Raw genomic sequence first — 18,645 nt, 5'->3', positions numbered from 1 at the left:
CACCATCATCGGACTCTCACAATGTGCGATATATATATATGTAAAATATGTGTATTTATGTGAATCAAATTCAAAATCAATATCACATCTAAAATATAACAAAATAAGTTCTCAGTGCATCCCATATAACAACGTTCCAGTTTCAAAAATATTTTCAAAGATGAGCCAAAAATAAACCATAGCACAACAGTTGTATAGATAAGTCCTCATATGATATAAATTCAATGGATAATGAACACTTATCTCACTCACTGCACCTATTCTATCATCACAGGGAGGTTCTACAGAACCTGTCCTTTAGGAACCCCTACTGTAGGCCGCAAACAACAAAAAAAACCATCTCTGTGTGTCAACCATAAAATGGTGGATCAAACTTCAAAATGGCGGGTTTTCCCATCCCAGTGCATCCCAGAATGCACTGGACACAGCCCTATAGCTCTGATTGGTTCAGGTGCCTAAAGACAGGGGCCTTAGGTGTCTGAATAAATCAGGGCCTTAGGTCTGTGCCCGGTGTATCCCAGGATACACCGGGAAGGGAAGGCCTGCCAGCAGGAGGGAGCAGCCGTCCGGAGAGTCATGCCAGTTCAGCTGATCGGGTATTTCCCCTGCTCTGATCAGCTGACCCGTCAGGCAGGGAGAGCAGGGTATGCTTTTTTTTTTTCTGTCAGGCAGGCAGGAGGAAGAGCTGTGCTAGCGATTGCTCTACTGAGCAAGCGCCAGACACAGTTCTTCCCCCTTTTACCAGTGATGCTCCACATGAATAGCAAGCATATAATTTGCATGCCATAATGCTGAGCATCGCAAGTAAAAGAAAAATCGCTCTCACCACAGTATTTTTTACTGTAGTGTCTGGAGCTTTGTGCATTGGGGCCTAAATGTTTTCCCTTCTACAAGGGCAACACAAGATAATTCCACTTGAAGAGGTATCCAAAGACTGCAGAATATTTTATTAATTTTTATTTATTTGGATTTCTCTAACACCTTTTCAGCAGCAGTTCAAGGCAAGCTATATTCCAATACAGCTAACTATTTCCCTGTTTTAAGCATGCACTTGAGACAACGGTTACCAAACGCAACTTAATTTGGACTTGTTACTGCCAAACATGGCAGAAAATGTAATTCAATAAAGAAGGTGAAATTACAATCTTTACCAAATACTAACCAAAGTATATTAAATTTAAATATTAAATATGTATTTCATAAAACAAGGATTGTAACCTGAAAGAGCGTTAACAACATAGGGCCCGATTAATAGTACTGAGGGGGAAGGGACTCACAGTAGAGCCATGGCTAGTTACCGTGGCATTCAATGAGCATGCAAATTACTGTCGCATTAAAATCCTCCTTTCTGCAGTGTCTCAATTTTCTTACTTGCAGAAGTACAGGGCAAAGGATCCTTTTAACCAGTCCCTTTCATCCTTTGCTCACTCTCCCTCAACTTCCTAAATAAGCTCTCTCCTCTTCAGTTTCTCTTTTCACCCATTTTACCTTCTCATCCAACCCACTTTCCCTTTGCAATATTCTGACTTTCTTTTTAGAAAATTATTTTCCTCCTGACCAACCTTAACTGTATCTAAAATCTGAGAGAAATACAGTTTAATACTTGAAAATGTTCTTAATTTTACAATGGTTTAAGACACTAAATTACCTTAATATAATGTTGGGTTTGAGAAGGCTCAAAACCAGTAAACAACACCATAGGTGTCAAATCTGGTGCAAGTTTTTTGGTAGGTGGTGGTAGGTCTTCGATCCTACAACACAAGAAAAGAAATAATTTACCAATAAAATTTGAGCCACTGGGAAATCTCATTACTAAATATGCAATCGTAAATTAAGCTAATCTAATCCCATAGTATAGGAAAGTAAAGATTACAGTTGTTTGGTATACAGAGTAGAGTAGAATATCAATCGATTTGGTATACAAAGGACTAGATTCACTAAAGCTCACTGATCTGGATGATCGTGAGTGATCCGTGGCCGAGTCTTGCTGGGAGACCGATTCACTACAGCTCCTCATGCAAATGAAGCGATTGGACGCACGCCCCTTAGCGACCCCCACGGATTGCTGCAGAGCGATTCAGACGCATGCGCAGACCATCCTCTGCCTGCAGATGTGATCCGCACATGCGCCTGATCTCCGCACAAGCGCCTGATCTCTGCACAAGTTTGAGGTCAAAACAAAATGGGGAGGGGTGGCTGCACTCGCTGGCCCCACGAGAATCATTTCAATGGAACAGAACACGCTTTGCAGGGGAACAGAACACGCTATAGTGCATCCCTGCTTTAAACCCGGGGGGGGGGGGGGTGAGGGGGGAACTTCCTGATATTTGTCCTGGACTTGTCCCCCCTCAGCTTCAGTCCATGTCCGTGTCACATTGGACACTGTAAATAATTTTTTTCCTGCTATACTTTGTCGATTCCTTTCAGTATTTTGAAAAGTCTTGATCATATCCCCTCGCAGTCTCCTTTTCTCAAGGGAGAACAATCCCAGTCTCTTAAGTCGTTCCTCGTATTCCAAGTTCTCCATACCTTTTATTAGCTTCTTTGCTCATCTCTGCACCCTCTCCAGCAGTTTTATATCCTTCTTTAGGTTGGGAGACCAAAGTTGGACACAGTATTCCAAGTGTGGTCTGACCATCGCTCTATAAAACGGCATTATAACTTTCTCCGATCTACTCGTGATTCCTTTCTTTATCATGCCTAACATTCTATTTGCTTTCTTTGCTGCTGCCGCACATTGTGCCGACGGTTTCAGGGTCCTATCTATCGTACTGAGAGATAGGACCCTGAAACCGTCGGCACAATGTGTGGAAGCCAGAAGCTCAAGGCCCCGCAGCAGCTCAGCATAGATCAGCGGCAGGCTCTTTTGGCACTGACACGCATTATGTCCTGTGGGTTGGTGCATGCCGGTGTCCGCTCGAGGTAAAGGTTTGGGAGGGCCCGTGGAGGGGGCGCTCAGATCCTCAAGGCCACGCAGCAGCCCAGCATAGATCAGCGGCAGGCTCTTTCGGCACCGGCACACGTTATGTCCTGTAGGTTGGTGCGTGCCGGTGTACGCTCGAGGTAAGTGTTTGGGGGTGGGCTGCGGGGGGTGCGAAGCCGGTTCCCGGGATGGGAGCAAGCAGCGCCATTGGCCTCGGGGGGAGGGGAGTCTTTTTGGGATGTGGAACGAATCATCTGAGTTTCCCTTATTTTCTATGGGGAAACTCGCTTTGATACATGAGCGCTTTGGTTTACGAGAATTCTTCTGGAACGAATTATGCTCGCAAACCAAAGTACCACTGTACCTGCTTGTACGTGAAGAAACCTAGAAAAACTTGTATGACTTACCTTGCACGTTTAGGTGGAGGCTGGAGGCTGGGTTCATTCTGTTTCTGTTTAAGAGGTAATCTTATGCCCTGAAGTTAAAACCATAAATGTTGTGCGTTATATGTATGAAGTCTACATCGTAGGATTCCACAGGAAGATATTTTAAAGCACTATTTTCACACATCATGAAGTGTGTACATACAAAAAGATACAACATTTATTCTGGATACTTAAAAGTTCCTTTCAAAAAGAAACAACCATCTTGACTTCTGATTCTTTACACAGTAGATGTTTCTTTAAGATGCAACTTAAATCTAAATTTGCGTACATTTTTTTTTTTTTTTCCATTAACACTAACTTAAAGAACATCCTATTAAGAATAAAATGTGTGAGAACAGGTGTGACAATTACATACGTATGCGGTGTTATTTGGGTTGTTTTTTTCTGTGCAAATCTGAACTGTAGGGTGACTACCCTGATGTGTGGTCGAGGGTAGAGAATGACACGGTGGATGTTACCCGCAGCTAGCCGCGAGTAGCCGCGGGTAACCTGCCAAAACGGTGGAGGAGGGGGGGGGGGGAAAGGTGCTCACCGCAGGTACAGCGACAAGGCCATCCACCGCCCTGTGGAACGGTGAATGGCCTTGTCCCCGCAGTTAAGGGAGGGAACGCGCGTGGTCACCGATCGCGTGCGGCCTCCTCCCTCCTTCCTACCTACCTACCCGAATCTATCTATCTCCCTCTCTTCCCTTTACCTTCTCGGTGTGTTTTAAGGTTGCAGATTTGTTGAAAGCTGCCGGAGCGTACGTGCAGTCGCTTGCGTGTGTGGGCAGAAGCTTCTCCTCTGACGCATCTTCCAGTTGCGTCAGAGGAGAAGCTTCCGCCCACACATGCACGTGACTGCACGAACTCTCCGGCTTACAATCTAAACAGGATGCCATGGATACAGTTAAGGGGAATGGATAATCAGCAGGAACCCTGGCTTAGGAAAATCTTGACATTTTTCATATTACCTCCAACTTATTTCACCTAATCATTCTCACTAAGCATCATTCTGTTGCATATTACAGCTTGCCTCTCTTTATCCTGATGGGATCCGATTATGATTCTTTGCATATGCTGTAAATGTTTGCTGTATGCCTTGCAATTGTTTTAGGGCTATTAAGCATACTTTGACAAGGATCCGCGCTGGAACATAAAACTTGTGAGGGTTATTATATGAATGAAGTCAGTGTATCTTCCACCCACTTCCTCACAAGGCAACATTTTATTTAGTACAATCAACACCTTTTGAAAAGTCATGGCTGCACTCACGTTATTGCAAAAGCCAACTACCTTATAAAAAAATAACAAAGGCCATTCATTTTTTTTTTTTTTTTAAATTGTAAATAGAACTAAAAATAATAAATTAACATACCAGCAAGAGTTCAGAAGATACTTTTACTGGAACTCTCCAAGCATCTAAATACATGAAAAAAAAACAGTAAACTGCGGTTATCATAATAGAACTTCAGTATATTCAGTATATTCTTTGGTATTACAATTAACACTATGCATGCTAAACACACAACTGGGAAGATGTATTGATCTCTTTCAAAATGAAAAATGCAAACGTGCGCTTACCAAGCAGGTTTGAAATCAGATGTTGCGATGGAACAAGAGGTTCCTGGAAGTTGAACACTATGTATCGATTGTGTTGCATCTGCCGTAGTGCTTCAAAGTTTCCAAGCAGGATGTCACAAAGCCACTGTGCATTGACGCAGGGTATCCTCCACTCTTTAGCCTTCTCATACTTTAAGCCACTTGGTCTTTTAGAAGAATAAAACATCTTCGTTAAATATTTATCTATTTATTTCTAATATTTCTAGACCGCCTAAAACTAAGCGGTTAACAATTGAAAATCGTTCGTAATCATTCATACATAATGCATTTATAAAATGCATTCAAATTACATTGCAATTACATAGCAATCTCATCCCCTAAAAATAATGGCGAGAACTCAAAGAATTTACACAATAGCCATCACATTGAATAAAGTGCAATATTCACAGCTTAGAAGTCTTAAAATAAATCTACCAGGTAGTTAAAAAAAAAATAAATTTAAAAATTCCTCCACAAGCAGTTGTGTCTTCAACATCTTTCTAAATTGTAAGCGGTAGGAACAGATTTTCAGGCTACCAGAGAGGGAATTCCAAATTTTGACACCCCCCTCCCCCCCACTAAGGACAACACTGTCACTCTGGATTTAACATTCCGGACCTGTTTTCTCCATGTCAGAGGTTAATCTCATAGTACCCTCAGACCTTAGATTCCTCCTCGGCAGCATTATATGGGTATCTTTGAAATTTCATCAACTATTTCTAACGTACAATCTTTCCACTTGAAAGTGCCCCTTCACTGAACACTAATCGGCTATAGCCCAACCTTTTTTCTGTTGGATCTGAGATCTTCAGAACTGTCAAATAACGACTCTACAGGTGGACACTCGGCCGGTTTTGAGTTTTTAAGCTTATATCCAATACTTTCTGGTATGAATAACCTCATTTCTAACATTCTATACAGTCAAACAAATAAGGACAGTTTAAAAGTCAGAACTGGTCCAAAAACTTCAGAAAAGGATCCCTAACTTTTCTGAAGTTTTTGGACCAGTTCTGACTTTTAAGCTGTCCTTACTTGTTTGACTGTATAGAACAGGGGTGCCCACACTTTTTGGGCTTGCGAGCTACTTTTAAAATGGCCAAGTCAAAATGATCTACCAACAATAAAAATGCTAAACATATATTTATTATTTATTTATTTATTTATATATATATATATATATACACACACCGAGTGTACTTTGTATTTATGTTCAAATATTTTTTTTATTATACAGCAAATACAGAATACAAAAATACAAAGCCAACAATAACCAACAAACACAAGTAGCACAGAGAAAAAGACAACCTCCCCTACTCATACCAACCCACCCAACCCCCAGGACCCCCCCCCCCTTTCAGTATTGGACGTTGTCTGTTATATGTTTTTCTTTCTCTTTTCTCTTTCTTTGCTTCTCTTCTGGGGGAGGGGGAAGGGATTTTGGGTTCCCAGGATCACCAGAGTAAGACCTCCAAGAGCCCATACTCTTCTGACCCTTGGAACCCAAAATCCCTTCCCCCCAGCACAGAAAGAGAGAATAGAAGAAGAAGAAGAGAAAGATAAATAACAGACAGTGTCCGATACTGAGCAAAAGCAAAAGGCCACAAGGTTCCTTAAGATAAAATATTCACAAGGAGACTACGACCATGGGGTGATAAGGAAGCCAAATAAGCTCCCAAAATGAGCAAGTAACTCTTCTGATGACGAGTATGACCCACCGCCTCTCATTTATATTTAAAATATATATTGTTTACCTTGCAAAACAGCATGAACATGTATAGCACAATACAATTTTGTACATTTTTGGCCATTACCTTATTCCGATGAAGACGTGGCCTGAATGGAATTAGCTAGAGTTGCGTAGTCCGGACAGTAGTTGCTGATAGCCAGCCTCAAACAGACTTCCAAATGATCATCAGTCATGGTGGAACGGTATTTGGACTTAATAATCTTCGTGTGGGAAAAGGCTGACTCGCATAAATAAGTTGAACCGAATAATGCAGTCAAGAAGGTAGCACATTTCCTCATGTTTGGGTACTTTTCCTCAGGGAGTAAGTTCCAGAACTGTTCATGAGCTCTAGACTTCAGCTCAATGTCAGCCTGTAGTATGAAAATCTCCTCCTCCACTCCAGACGAGTTCAGATGAAACATCTTGCCGAAATGGGTAGCACATAAATGTAGCAACTGGCTCGAGTAAAGCAAAGTCTTGAAAGCGTCTGTCAAACTCTGAAAGACAATTGTCAATCTGCTGAGTGTAGCGGTCACTGTCGAGTTGCGCACAAGCCTTTTGCTGCATCTCCAGCTCTGATTCGAGGTTTTGAAAGTTTCCGAAATCATGGCGCTGCAGCTTTGAAGACAGATGTTTCATCTTTCCTTTGAAAGCATTAACTGAGCTGATCAATTTGACCACAGTTTTGTCTTTTCCTTGCAGCTCTACATTGAGATCATTCAACATGTTGGTCAGATCGGTTAAAAATGCCAAGTCTAGCAGCCACTGGTCGTCATTTAGTTGGTTGTATTCTGCATGTTGAGCGACAAGGAGAAACTCCTTTATCTCCGGACATAGCTCTCGAAATCTCTGCAGGAATTTCCCCCTACTGAGCCATCTCACATCAGTGTGTAGTAACAATTCAAGATGGTCGCAGTCAGCTTCCTCCAGATGCGCACGGAACAGACGTCTTTGAAGAGATCTGGCTCGAATAGAACAGGCGATCTTCATTGCCACATCCATTATCTCCTTCATGTTTAGCATTTTTCCGCATAATGCTTGTTGGTGAATTATACAGTGGTAATTAAGGAAGTCAGGGAAAGCCTCATCCTCCCTGCACCTGGCAATAAATCCATTCGAGGAGCCAACCATTGCGGGAGCACCGTCCGTGGTGATTGACACCAATTTGCAAACTGGGAGGTGGGTTTGCTCCATAAAGTTTTTGACACACTGAAAAATGTCTTCTCCTCGCGTGTGTCCCTTCAGTGGTAGTATTGTTAACAGCTCCTCTTTTGAAGTCATATCTTTGAACACCATTCGAATAAAAATGCACAACTGTGCTGTGTCGCTTAAATCTGTTGACTCATCCAATTGCAGCGATAAACACTCACAATCCGCATTGTCCTTCCAAAGCTGCTGCGTCAAATCCTTGGCCATTATTTCACAACGCCGTGTAACTGTGTTTCTTGATAGCTGGAGAGGTTTGATTGCAGATAATTTCTCTGGTTTGCTTTTGAAGTCCCGAAACAATGAATTAGCTGCTTCAACGAATACTTCTTTTATCATCTGTCCGTCTTGGAAGGATTTCTTGTGTTTAATGATGGCATGACTCACCCTGAACGATGCATCAGTGGCTGCCTTTGCTTTTGAGGTTAGCTGTGAGAAAAATGACCGCTGCCCGGACAACTGTGATTTCAATTCCCTCACCTTTCTTTTTCTTAGCTCGCTTTTCGGTGGGTAGTCAAGTGTCGTACTTTTTATGAACAGTCCGAAAGTGTCGTCCCACATTTCCTTTCTTTGGAATAGCGATGGTAGACTGGCATATCAAACAAACACACTTTGAATATGACATTGTGAAAAAAAAAATCCTCCTCCCATTCTGAATGGAAGTAGTACATTTTTGGTTTCTTACTTGGTCCAGCTCCCCCACTCATTTTTAGACCCGTTCTTTAATATAAATAAACTGGAAGCCGCTAACTAGGGGCAAGATTCTCAAAAAGTTTAAAGCCGTCGCTACAGCAGATTATCAAAACAGATTATTTGCATCTTTAGTGAGGTTACTATCAGTCTCCGACACTGATATGTGTGGTGGAGTTTTGTAGTAACTTGAAATAGAATCAAGTGTGCTTTTAACATATACTGAGGTTTTTCCAAGTTCTCCTAACTAGCTGATCAGGAAAAGGCAGCAAGAGATCCACATCAAACTGGAATGGATCCACAGACACACTGGAGAGAGAAATAAGGGTAAAAAGCCCAGATAAAATTTGATATTAATTGTATTAGTGATTTCAAGACATCTATGCTTGATAACATGATTCTCAACTAATACAATCATTCATATCATTGTGTTTCGTCTATCTAAACACCAGTATTGGCTTAATTTATTAGTCATTACAAACACTAATTTGTTCCCACTCACTATCATGAGCTCAAATTCATATTAACAAACCACACACACACACAGTATGTTAAAACAACGTCAACTTGCCACACTATTGGGTTCAAATTGTCCCACCTACTTCCTTTTATGTAGCTCACTGGTTTTCAGCTACCATGTTTCCCCCAAAATAAGACAGTGTCTCAAATTAATTTTGGGCCCAAAAAACGCACTAGTTCTTATTTTCGGGGTAGGTCTTATTTTCGATTGCAGGTGAAATTTCAGACTGGCCATATTATGTCCTGAAGCAACTCTTCCCAACTAATGCTGCCCAATTCAGGAAAAAAAATTTTGATTCTATTCAGCCTACTGAATTGATTTTTCGATTTGATTTTCCTGCCCAAGTGAGTGTTTTTTTCAAACATCCTGGTGGGTTTATTTTATAGCCTCTTCACCCCCTTTGCCCTCTCCTACCCACACTGGCACTGTGGTGTAAACAAAATTAACAAAAAAGACTTTTCCTCTCTCTATTAAATCCTAGCTTACGTTTGCGGTATAACACCACCTCTGGCAAGATACACATTTCAAATTTGACATATTGTAATCACAAAATAGAAAATAAAATTATTTTTTCTACCTTTTGTTTTCTGGTCATTATTCAGATCATGTTGGTCCCAGGCTCTGGTTTTCTTCTGATAACTCACTTGTCAGGGTCTCCTGCCCATTTGTTGTTTTCTTCTTTCACCATGCTAACCATCCATCTTCCATCTCTGTCCAACCCTTCTGTTTCCCTTCCCTCCCCCCAAGTCTGGCATCTTTCCTTTTTTTTCATCACCATCCACAGATCCACCTGTTCTCAACTACCCTTTCATCCTTCATCTTTCCCTCCTTCCCCACCCCCCAGGGTCCACCATCTCTCCCTTTCTTTTTCCAATTACCTTCCTATCCAGTATCTCTATTCCCCCCTCCATACCATCCCTTGTGTCCAACTTCTTCCCTGTCTGTTCCTTCCCTCCCTAAATCCCATTGTCCACCATCTCTCTCCTCTATTTTTAAGACCCATTATTTCTTTTCCCCAAAGTCCGGCATATGCACGTCTCTTTGAACCCCCTTCTCTCCCTCCCTCCATGTACTTCTATACCAGAGCCCCCCTCCCCCGAAGGCCTGACCCCCCCCTGAAGGTCTGCACATTCCCCCCCAAAGGTTGACTCCCCCCCTGAAGGCCTGCACTACCCCTTGAAGGACTGCACCCCCCCCCCCGAAGGCCTACCCTCCCCACATCCATTTACCTAATTCCAGCAGGGAGCAATCTGCAGAGAGGATCGCTGGTACTTTAGCGATCCTTGCAGGTTGCCATAGGCCTCAGGAGCTGTCTTCCCTCTGCCCCAAGCCTGTCTCTGACTTAGAGGAGAGGCAGGACCATGGCAGAGGGAAGACAGCTCCTGAGGCCTATGGCAACCTGCAAGAATTGCTAAAGTACCACCTGCCACCGGCCGTCTCCCATTCGTCCCCTTTGGAGATCCCCACAGGAACAAGGAAGTTAAATTAATAGAATACTTAGGCACAGAAAAATAAAGAACTGCCCCATAAGAACTGCCTGTCACAATGTTCATTAGTGGAACTGAATAAAAGACAAGTACAATGGATTTAGAAGGGGGACGATCCGCCCGGGTGCACGGCTTGGAGGGGTACACAGCCGGCCAGGTCCGGGTCATCCTGCCTTTCTTTTCCCCCGGTCCGAGTTCGGGGCTCGCGCCTGCCTGGTCCCGAGCCGACGCTCGAATGGTGCTGTCAACTCCCGCGAGTCACGCGATAACCAACAGCACCATTTGGGCGGCGGGTGCGAGCCCCGTGCGCAGACCGGTGGAAAGGAAGGGCAGGAGGACCCGGACAGCTGTGCATCCCTCCAAACCGTGCACCCGGGGCGGGGGCGGACCGCCCCACCTTGGTACGCCACTGATTGGGAGGCCGATTTTGGGGTTTTTAAAATTGTATATCGGGCAGCATTAGGCCTCGCTCTTACCTCAATCATTACAGGCGCTTCTATTTCTTGTGGTGCGCTGAGCTCCGTCCCCCACCGACCTTCACCCCGCCCTTCCAGGACTCTGATTGGCCAGCGTTCTTTAAGAGGCGGGCCAGTCAGGAGGGGAAAAAAAGAGAAGGGAAGAAGGGAGCCTGCTGTGCGATCGACTGGGGTCGCCTGAGCGAACGACCTGTCGATCGCGATCGACGCGTTGGGCACCCCTGGTATAGAATATATTATATATATATTAGGGATCCTTTTCTGAAGTTTTTGGACCAGTTCTGACTTTTAAACTGTCCTTATTTGTTTGACTGTATAGAATATATATATAAACAACTTAAATAACTGCATGTGTGTTGAGTGTTGCTTAGATGGCGGCTCTGACTCCGAGGAACTCAGACCAGTGCTGGGTTGGCTTCTACAGTCTGTCTCCTGTATATGGCAAGACAGATTAGGATAGCTGCTAGAGAAGGCACACTGAGGTAAAACCCCTATAACAAAGGACTAGTGCAAGTCAAAGAGGTCAAATACTATCCCCCACAATTACTCCTCCCCCTGGTTTACAGACGACTTAAGAAAAGAAGAAAGAAAACGGTACAAATTCAGGCCCAACAGTGGCAGGTCCAAATGGAACTGCATGAGGAATATAAAAAAGCCACCCTAGAGGCTAAAAAAATATACTACTCCCAACAACTATTAAAGACCCCCAATAGGTCAAAAAAACTTTTTTAAACTAACAAAAAAGATACAAGGTACCTTTTACTAAGGTGCGCTAGCGTTTTTAGCGCACGCTAAACGAAAAATACTAACGCAAGCTCTATGGAGGCGTTAGCATTTAGCGCATGTTAAGCGCACGATAAAAACCGCTTGCGCACCTTAGTAAAATGAGCCCACAATGTTGCAAGGAGTTAACCGAAGCCTTAACACCGGAACTCGACAGTGAAATGCTCTCAGATTACTTTGCAGACTTGTGGTTAGGCATTACCATATTTTCACCCATATACCGCGCACCCGTGTAAAACGCGCACACGGGTATAGCGCGCGGGGAACAGAAATTTATGTAAAAATTTTTTACTATAGTGCGCACACGCGTATACCGCACATGCAGCCCTGACTCTCCTCTTGCCGCCCCGACTCTCCTTTCCGAAGGACCGCTCGCACCTCCACCCGAAGGACCGCTCACACCCCCACAGCCTCCCCCCCTCCCCCTCCCGCATGGAGAAGCTGCCTACCGTTGTTTACGGATGCCAGTGAGCCCAGCTGCTTCCTCTGCCGGCGGTCCCGCCCCCTTCTCTGAGCCCTGCGCTACGATGCTTCCTCTTCCGGCGGGCTCAGAGAAGGGGCGGGACCGCCGGCAGAGGAAGCAGCTGGGCTCACTGGCATCCGGAAACAACGGTAGGCAGCTTCTCCATGCGGGAGGGGGAGTGGGGGAGGCTGTGGGGGTGCGAGCAGTCCTTCAGGGGGGATGCGAGCGGTCCTTCAGGGTGATGAATCGGACGTCGGGGAGGGGGGGGGGAACTATGTAAAAAAAAATTTGTACAACGTGCTCACGCGTATAATGCGCATGGTTATGCACGGTTTGTAAAATCGTGTATAACACGCGCGTTATATGCGTGAAAATATGGTACTAGGGTTGAAGGGTTTCTTAGGTCAACGATGAAACAAATGGAGGATTTTTCACAATCTGTTTCTTGTAAACTACAAAATGTGGATTCCAATCTAAGTTGTTTGGATAAATGTTTAAATGTTATGGAAGCTCAATGTAACACATTGCGAGCTGTCTCAGTCTCTGCTGTTAAGGATTCAACTGTGATTCATGCTAAAATAGAATCTATGGAAAATATGAATAGAGCGAGAAATCTCCAATTGGTCAATTTCCCTTTGACTCATTTATTAGCACCTGAAATACTGTTAAAAAAATACCTTAAAGAAGTACTGGGATTGCCCAATGTGGATAATTTTCCAGTAAATAATTATTACTATGTACCTCAAAAGAAAAAAGAGGAGGTGGTCCATCTGGTCACAACAGAAATTAATTTAACTGAATTTTTGGAAGATACACAAGATGTGATCCAGAATCGATCTACCTTGGTGATAACATGCATGAGTGAGATAGATAAAATGTTAATCATGAAACTTTACTTCAAAAATAGATTAACAAAATTTTGTGGTGACTTAGTCAGGATTTTTCCTGATGTTTCCAGAGCTACTCAATGCAGAAGGAAAGAATTTTTTGAGGTTAAAACTTAGAGTTTTGGCTCTGGAGGCGTCTTTTTATGTAAAAATTTCCTTGCAAATGTTTAGTTAAGTTACATGATGTTGAATATGTTTTTTGGGATCCCATTCAATTACAACAATTTTTAGCTGCTCGTGAGCAGAAATGAGTAGTATATTTTTGTATATTTCATCGCTAAGGTAATGAGGAGGATGTATCCCTTTAACAGTAAGGAATGATACAAGGTTCACGTAGTTAAATTGAGAATTATTTCCTTTATCTTTTCTTTATTTTTAGTCGAATATAGTATCTTGTCTCCCCATTTAGTGGGCTTAAAAAGGATTTATGTATGATGAATTATGTAATGTGTATGTAGACTCTCCTTTTTTCCTTTATATAATTGGAAAATGTACTATTCAAACTATAATTAAAAAAAAAAAAAAAGATTACTTTGCAGACAAAGTAGAAAAAAAAAATCTCACCTTGACTCCATCACGCTACAGACACTGTCCCCCCACCCTCCTCCCCCTGCGGCTCAGACAAGATAATTAAAACTACAACTTGGAACTTAACTCACTTCGAAACTATCTCCTAAACTGCCTCTCAGAAACCAAAAACTGGATGTCCATCAACAAACTACATCTGAATGCCTCCAAAACAGAACTCCTTTGGATCTGCAAAGAACTCTGCAACTACATCTGTCCCTCTCTACACTGGGACTCGACTACCAGAATTGCAAAAGACTCTGCGGACAGCCTAGGAATACTCCTTGACTCCAACCTATTGCTTTCAAACCACATCTCTCGGGTAGTATCTTCCTCATTTTACTACCCGTGTCAACTCTGAAAAATAAGGAACTACTTTCCTGAGTCCGACTTCACCCAGCTATTCTACATCTTAGTCCTCTCCTGCATGGACTACTGCAACGAGCGATTCAACGGTCTCAAGGCAAAGAACATACGACATCTCCAATGTGTACAAAACACGGCAATCAGACTTCTAAAAAACCTCTATCCCCGTGACCCTGTCTCCCAGGCTCTTTTGTCAGCTCAATGGTTGCCTGTAGCCAGATGTTGTGTCTTCAAGGGCCTGATGCTAGCGTTTAAATCCTTGCAAGACGTGGCGCCAGGCTACGTGACGACCAAGCTTCCTCCATACGAACTGAACATGTCCCGCCACTCCCAGGATGAAACATGCCTCAAAACACCCCCTTCAACTGCAAACTAACAAACGACGTTCCTACTCCCACTTCATACCAACCCACTGGAATCAACTGCCCCCACAGATTAAATCTCCTGAAAGCCTCCTCAACTTTAGGAACGCAATAAAATCATACCTGTTTGCCTAACTCCCCTACCCACGACCGACTGATTACAAAAAAATACACATCGATATGTGCCGCATTAGGATAAAAACTTGTATTGAAAAATCTTGCACTATAACTATGACAAATTTAACCTGTAAACTGTATAGCATGGATATTGGTATTAGATCCCTAGTATGTGTCAAGTGTGTCAGAAAAAACTTGTACTTTAACTATGGCAAATTGTAATCTGTTAACGGTATATTGTGTATGTTGACCTGTAACCCATCCTGAGCTCTTTGGGAAGGATGGGATAGAAACAAATTAAATAAATAAATAGTTGGAATGCAAGGACAGTGCCAGGTGGACTTCTATGATCTGTGTCCCGAAAATGGCAAAGAAAGACCAGAATCAAGTATTTTTATGCCACATTCATTGTTGGTTTAAATCACGAATTGATGGATGAGTTCGGCAGACTGGATGGATCATTTAGGTCTTTACCTGCTATCATTTACTAAGGGCTCCTTTTACGAAGGTGCGCTAGTGGTTTTAGCACGTGCTTTGCGCATGCTACAAGGCCGCGCGTGCTAGATGCTTAAGCCTCCATAGAGCTGGCGTGTAGCGCGGGGTTGGCGCGCGGGGCATTGTAGCACGCGCTAAAAACGCTAGTGCACCTTCGTAAAAGGAGCCCTAAATTTACACAAATAACCAGCATCCTTCAGTCACTGATAATCTAACAGACCAACATTCTGTCTTAATCGCTGTTTCCTTGAAAACTAACAACAAATATACTGGACAACATTCAACCCCACTGTAGTTAGCATTTTTCAAATGTTGGCTGTGGTGGGCATTTGTTATCTGATTAATTCAGACAATCCCCCGGATACCACTGCTAAATATGCAGGAATTGGGCAGCCAACAGCGCTTACCGAGCTACCACAAATATTCAGGACGGGTGCCCAAGGCAGCCTTTTTGCATTCCTAACTTTGCAGTTATCTGGTTAGTGGACTGAAAACCGCCACAAACTGGGTGACTACCGTATCCACCGACTTTACCCCAGACCACCCTGGCATTAACCAAAGAGCGCTAAATCAGTCTGAGCAGATGGTCAGTGACACTGTCATGCAGGACCCGTCTGCATAATTCACTCCTACCCAGTTAACTTCTGATGGATATCAATCCTATAGTTATTTGTTGACCAAACTCAGATTACTATTACTAATCTGAATTCTCTAGCATGTTTGACAACCACAGAAATATACTTCCTCCGGTCTATCACACTATTTTTGAGAATGTGAGGTATGGTTACTTACTGTTTCAGGACAAAATTTAGTATTGTTAATTCTATAGTATCTGCATGCACTAAAGTAAATTTTTCAGTTTACTACACACTTTTTACATTTAAATCACTTGTACAAATAAAAAAAAAAAATCTAAGATTGCTAGGTGAAGAGCGCATTATAATTAACATCACTTAAATAGGAACCTTTGAAGGCTGTAATATCTTTTACTGAAGCTACAAAATGTAATTATATAGATGTCATTATAAATTAGTTTCCAGGGTTTATAACTTCTTCAGGTGTCTCTAAGAAGCCTTGAAAATCAATATACTATAATATTTTCTATAATTGCTTTTGTTTGATCTACTAAAAGATCACAGCCTTCAAATTATGCTATTTTTCCTGAAACTGCAAAATACAGCTGATAAATGAGGATATTTACTTTTAAGTTGCTCTAATTTTATTTTAAAGACTATTACAATTTATTACTTCAAAATCCAAATTTACTTCTTGATGCAAGATTGTACAGAAAAAAAAATAAAACTTCAATAATAAATTTTAAGTGTTCTCTTATGACAGTCACATACAAAGGGTCATGCAACTTCACAATATACCAACTTAAAGAATTGTTTTACAGTTTTTCAGGAACATACGATTATTTCCCATGTACTGCCACTCCTGCAGTTGCTCAGTTTAATGGATAACAAACCCATGAAGAAATGTGGGGGAAAGAAAGACTGGCAAGTAGAGTTAGTAGTTTAAAGAGCCACTCAACTCATCCATCATTGACGAACACCGATTACAGGTAAGCAATTTTATCTTCCCTGTTTAACATAGTAAATGACGGCAGATAAAGACCTGAATGGCCCATCCAGTCTGCCCAACCATACACGCTCTATAAATTAATCATTTAATTTAAATGGTCCTTCTTCTTAGATATTTCTGGGCCAGAAACCCAAAGCCCTGCACGGTAGTGTGCTTAGGTTCCATCTACTGGAGTCTCCGTCATAGCTCACTTCAGCCCATCTCAACCATCCCAGCCATCAAAGCCCTCCCCAGCCCGTCTTCAACTGAATGTCCATATACGGGACACAGACCATGCAAGCCTGTCCATTCTGGCCTTAATTCCTTCAATATATACCCATTATTTTCTGATTAGAGATCCTCTGTGTTCATCCCACGCTTGTTTGAACTGTCACCGTTTTCTTCTCCACCGCGTCCCTCAGGAGCGCATTCCACGCATCAACCATCCTCTCCGTAAAGAAGAATTTCCTAACATTACTCTTTAGCAGCAGGTACAAAAGAATAACATAGATGGAACTCCCTAGCTAACGACGGTCATTTGATAAAAAAGGAAGACAGCATGAAAAGCTTATGACGGGTGAAAATGAAAACTTGTTTTTGTGGAAGTCATCTCATTTTTCTGACTCAACGTATTTTTGTTTTGCAATACTACAGAGCAAGGATAAAAACAAGGAAAACCACCCCAAAACCATAAACACTGGAGTGGAGGAATAGCCTTGTGGTTAGAGAAGTCTGATTGAGCGGTGTAAAAAACTTTAAATAAACCTGAAACCAGAGCACCAGGTGACAAAGAGGAAACTCGGTTTCAAAGATCTCTGCTACTCCTTGTGATCTTGGGCAAGTCACTTAACCCTTCATTGCCTCAGGTACAAAAACACGAGTAGATTGTCCCTGGAAGGGAGATTGTGGCCCTGAATGTAACTCACTTTGAGATGCTGCTGAAAAAAGGTGTGAATTAAACCCAAATAAATAATTGGTTCCAATGGGAAGGGAGTTGGGCTCTATTCTGCAAATAGGACTTGATTTTTCTAGAAACTGAAATAGGTGAACAATGCAACAGCTCATTTAATATCAGGTTTGCATTATATACTGTATATAATACCAACAGAGAACAAATTAAACCAGCTGCCTTGTACAATAGCAAAAGCAATTAAAAACAAGCACTTTCTCTTGAACCAAAATGGCGCTGTGGTGAAAAAATGGTGTCAGGTCAAAAGCGCGCCCAGACAATTGAGCGCAGCGCGGAGGCGTGCGCCGCTCAAAATTACTATTTTTAGGGCTCCGACGGGGGGGCGTGGGGGGGAACCCTCCCCCACTTTACTTAATAGACATCGCGCCGCGTTGTGGGGACGTTGTGGGGGGTTTGGAGGGTTGTAACCCCCCACATTTTACTGAAAACTTCACTTTTTCCCTGTTTTTAGGGAAAAAGTTAAGTTTACAGTAAAATGTGGAGGGTTACAACCCCCCAAACCCCCCACAACGCCGGCGCGATGTCTATTAAGTAAAGTGGGTGGGGTTCCCCAACAAAACCCCCCATCGGAGCCCCTAAAAACAGTAAATTTGAGCGGCGCATGCCTCTGCGCTGCGCTCAATTGTCTGGGCGTGCCTTTGTCTTTCGCGCCATTGTCTATGAACCGAAAAAACACACAAGCAGGTCTCGGTGGTTTTCTCGAATTTTAGGCTGGCATACCTTTCTCCTTAAAACTCCTCTAAATATTCTTCACACTTCTACCTCTAACCCTTTGTTGTAGTTCCCTCCTATTTCATCTACTGTAAACCGCGCCGAGCTCTACGAACGTGGAGATGATGCAGTATACAAACCTAAGGATTAGACACTGGGCAAGTCACTTAATACCCCATCCCACATTGCCCCAGGTACATTAGATAGGTACTGGGCTCTTGTAATAGGAGGGAGTGCCTCCGAAGGCATCCCTAGAACTTCCATCAAATATTTCTTAAACATATCCACAGCTGAGACAAGTGGAGAT

General features: G+C 42.7%; 1 protein-coding gene across 1 annotated transcript in view; it reads right to left on the bottom strand.

Annotated features, from left to right (window-relative positions):
* The window catches only part of PAXIP1 (PAX interacting protein 1), a 104,467-nt gene that overhangs the window by 15,046 nt on the left and 70,776 nt on the right, over positions 1–18,645 (bottom strand). The window contains exons 12-15 of the mRNA XM_033931635.1: positions 4,932–5,116; positions 4,726–4,769; positions 3,331–3,398; positions 1,649–1,751 (exon numbers count right to left, since the gene is read on the bottom strand). Of these exons, the coding sequence (XP_033787526.1) occupies positions 1,649–1,751; positions 3,331–3,398; positions 4,726–4,769; positions 4,932–5,116 (400 nt within the window). The remainder of the gene's footprint in view (positions 1–1,648; positions 1,752–3,330; positions 3,399–4,725; positions 4,770–4,931; positions 5,117–18,645) is intronic.

Source organism: Geotrypetes seraphini, chromosome 2 (assembly GCF_902459505.1).
Source record: "Geotrypetes seraphini chromosome 2, aGeoSer1.1, whole genome shotgun sequence".
NCBI classification, from domain to species: domain Eukaryota; kingdom Metazoa; phylum Chordata; class Amphibia; order Gymnophiona; family Dermophiidae; genus Geotrypetes; species Geotrypetes seraphini.
Note: the sequence above shows the minus strand (reverse complement) of the source record. Positions and strands in the feature narration are given on the sequence as shown.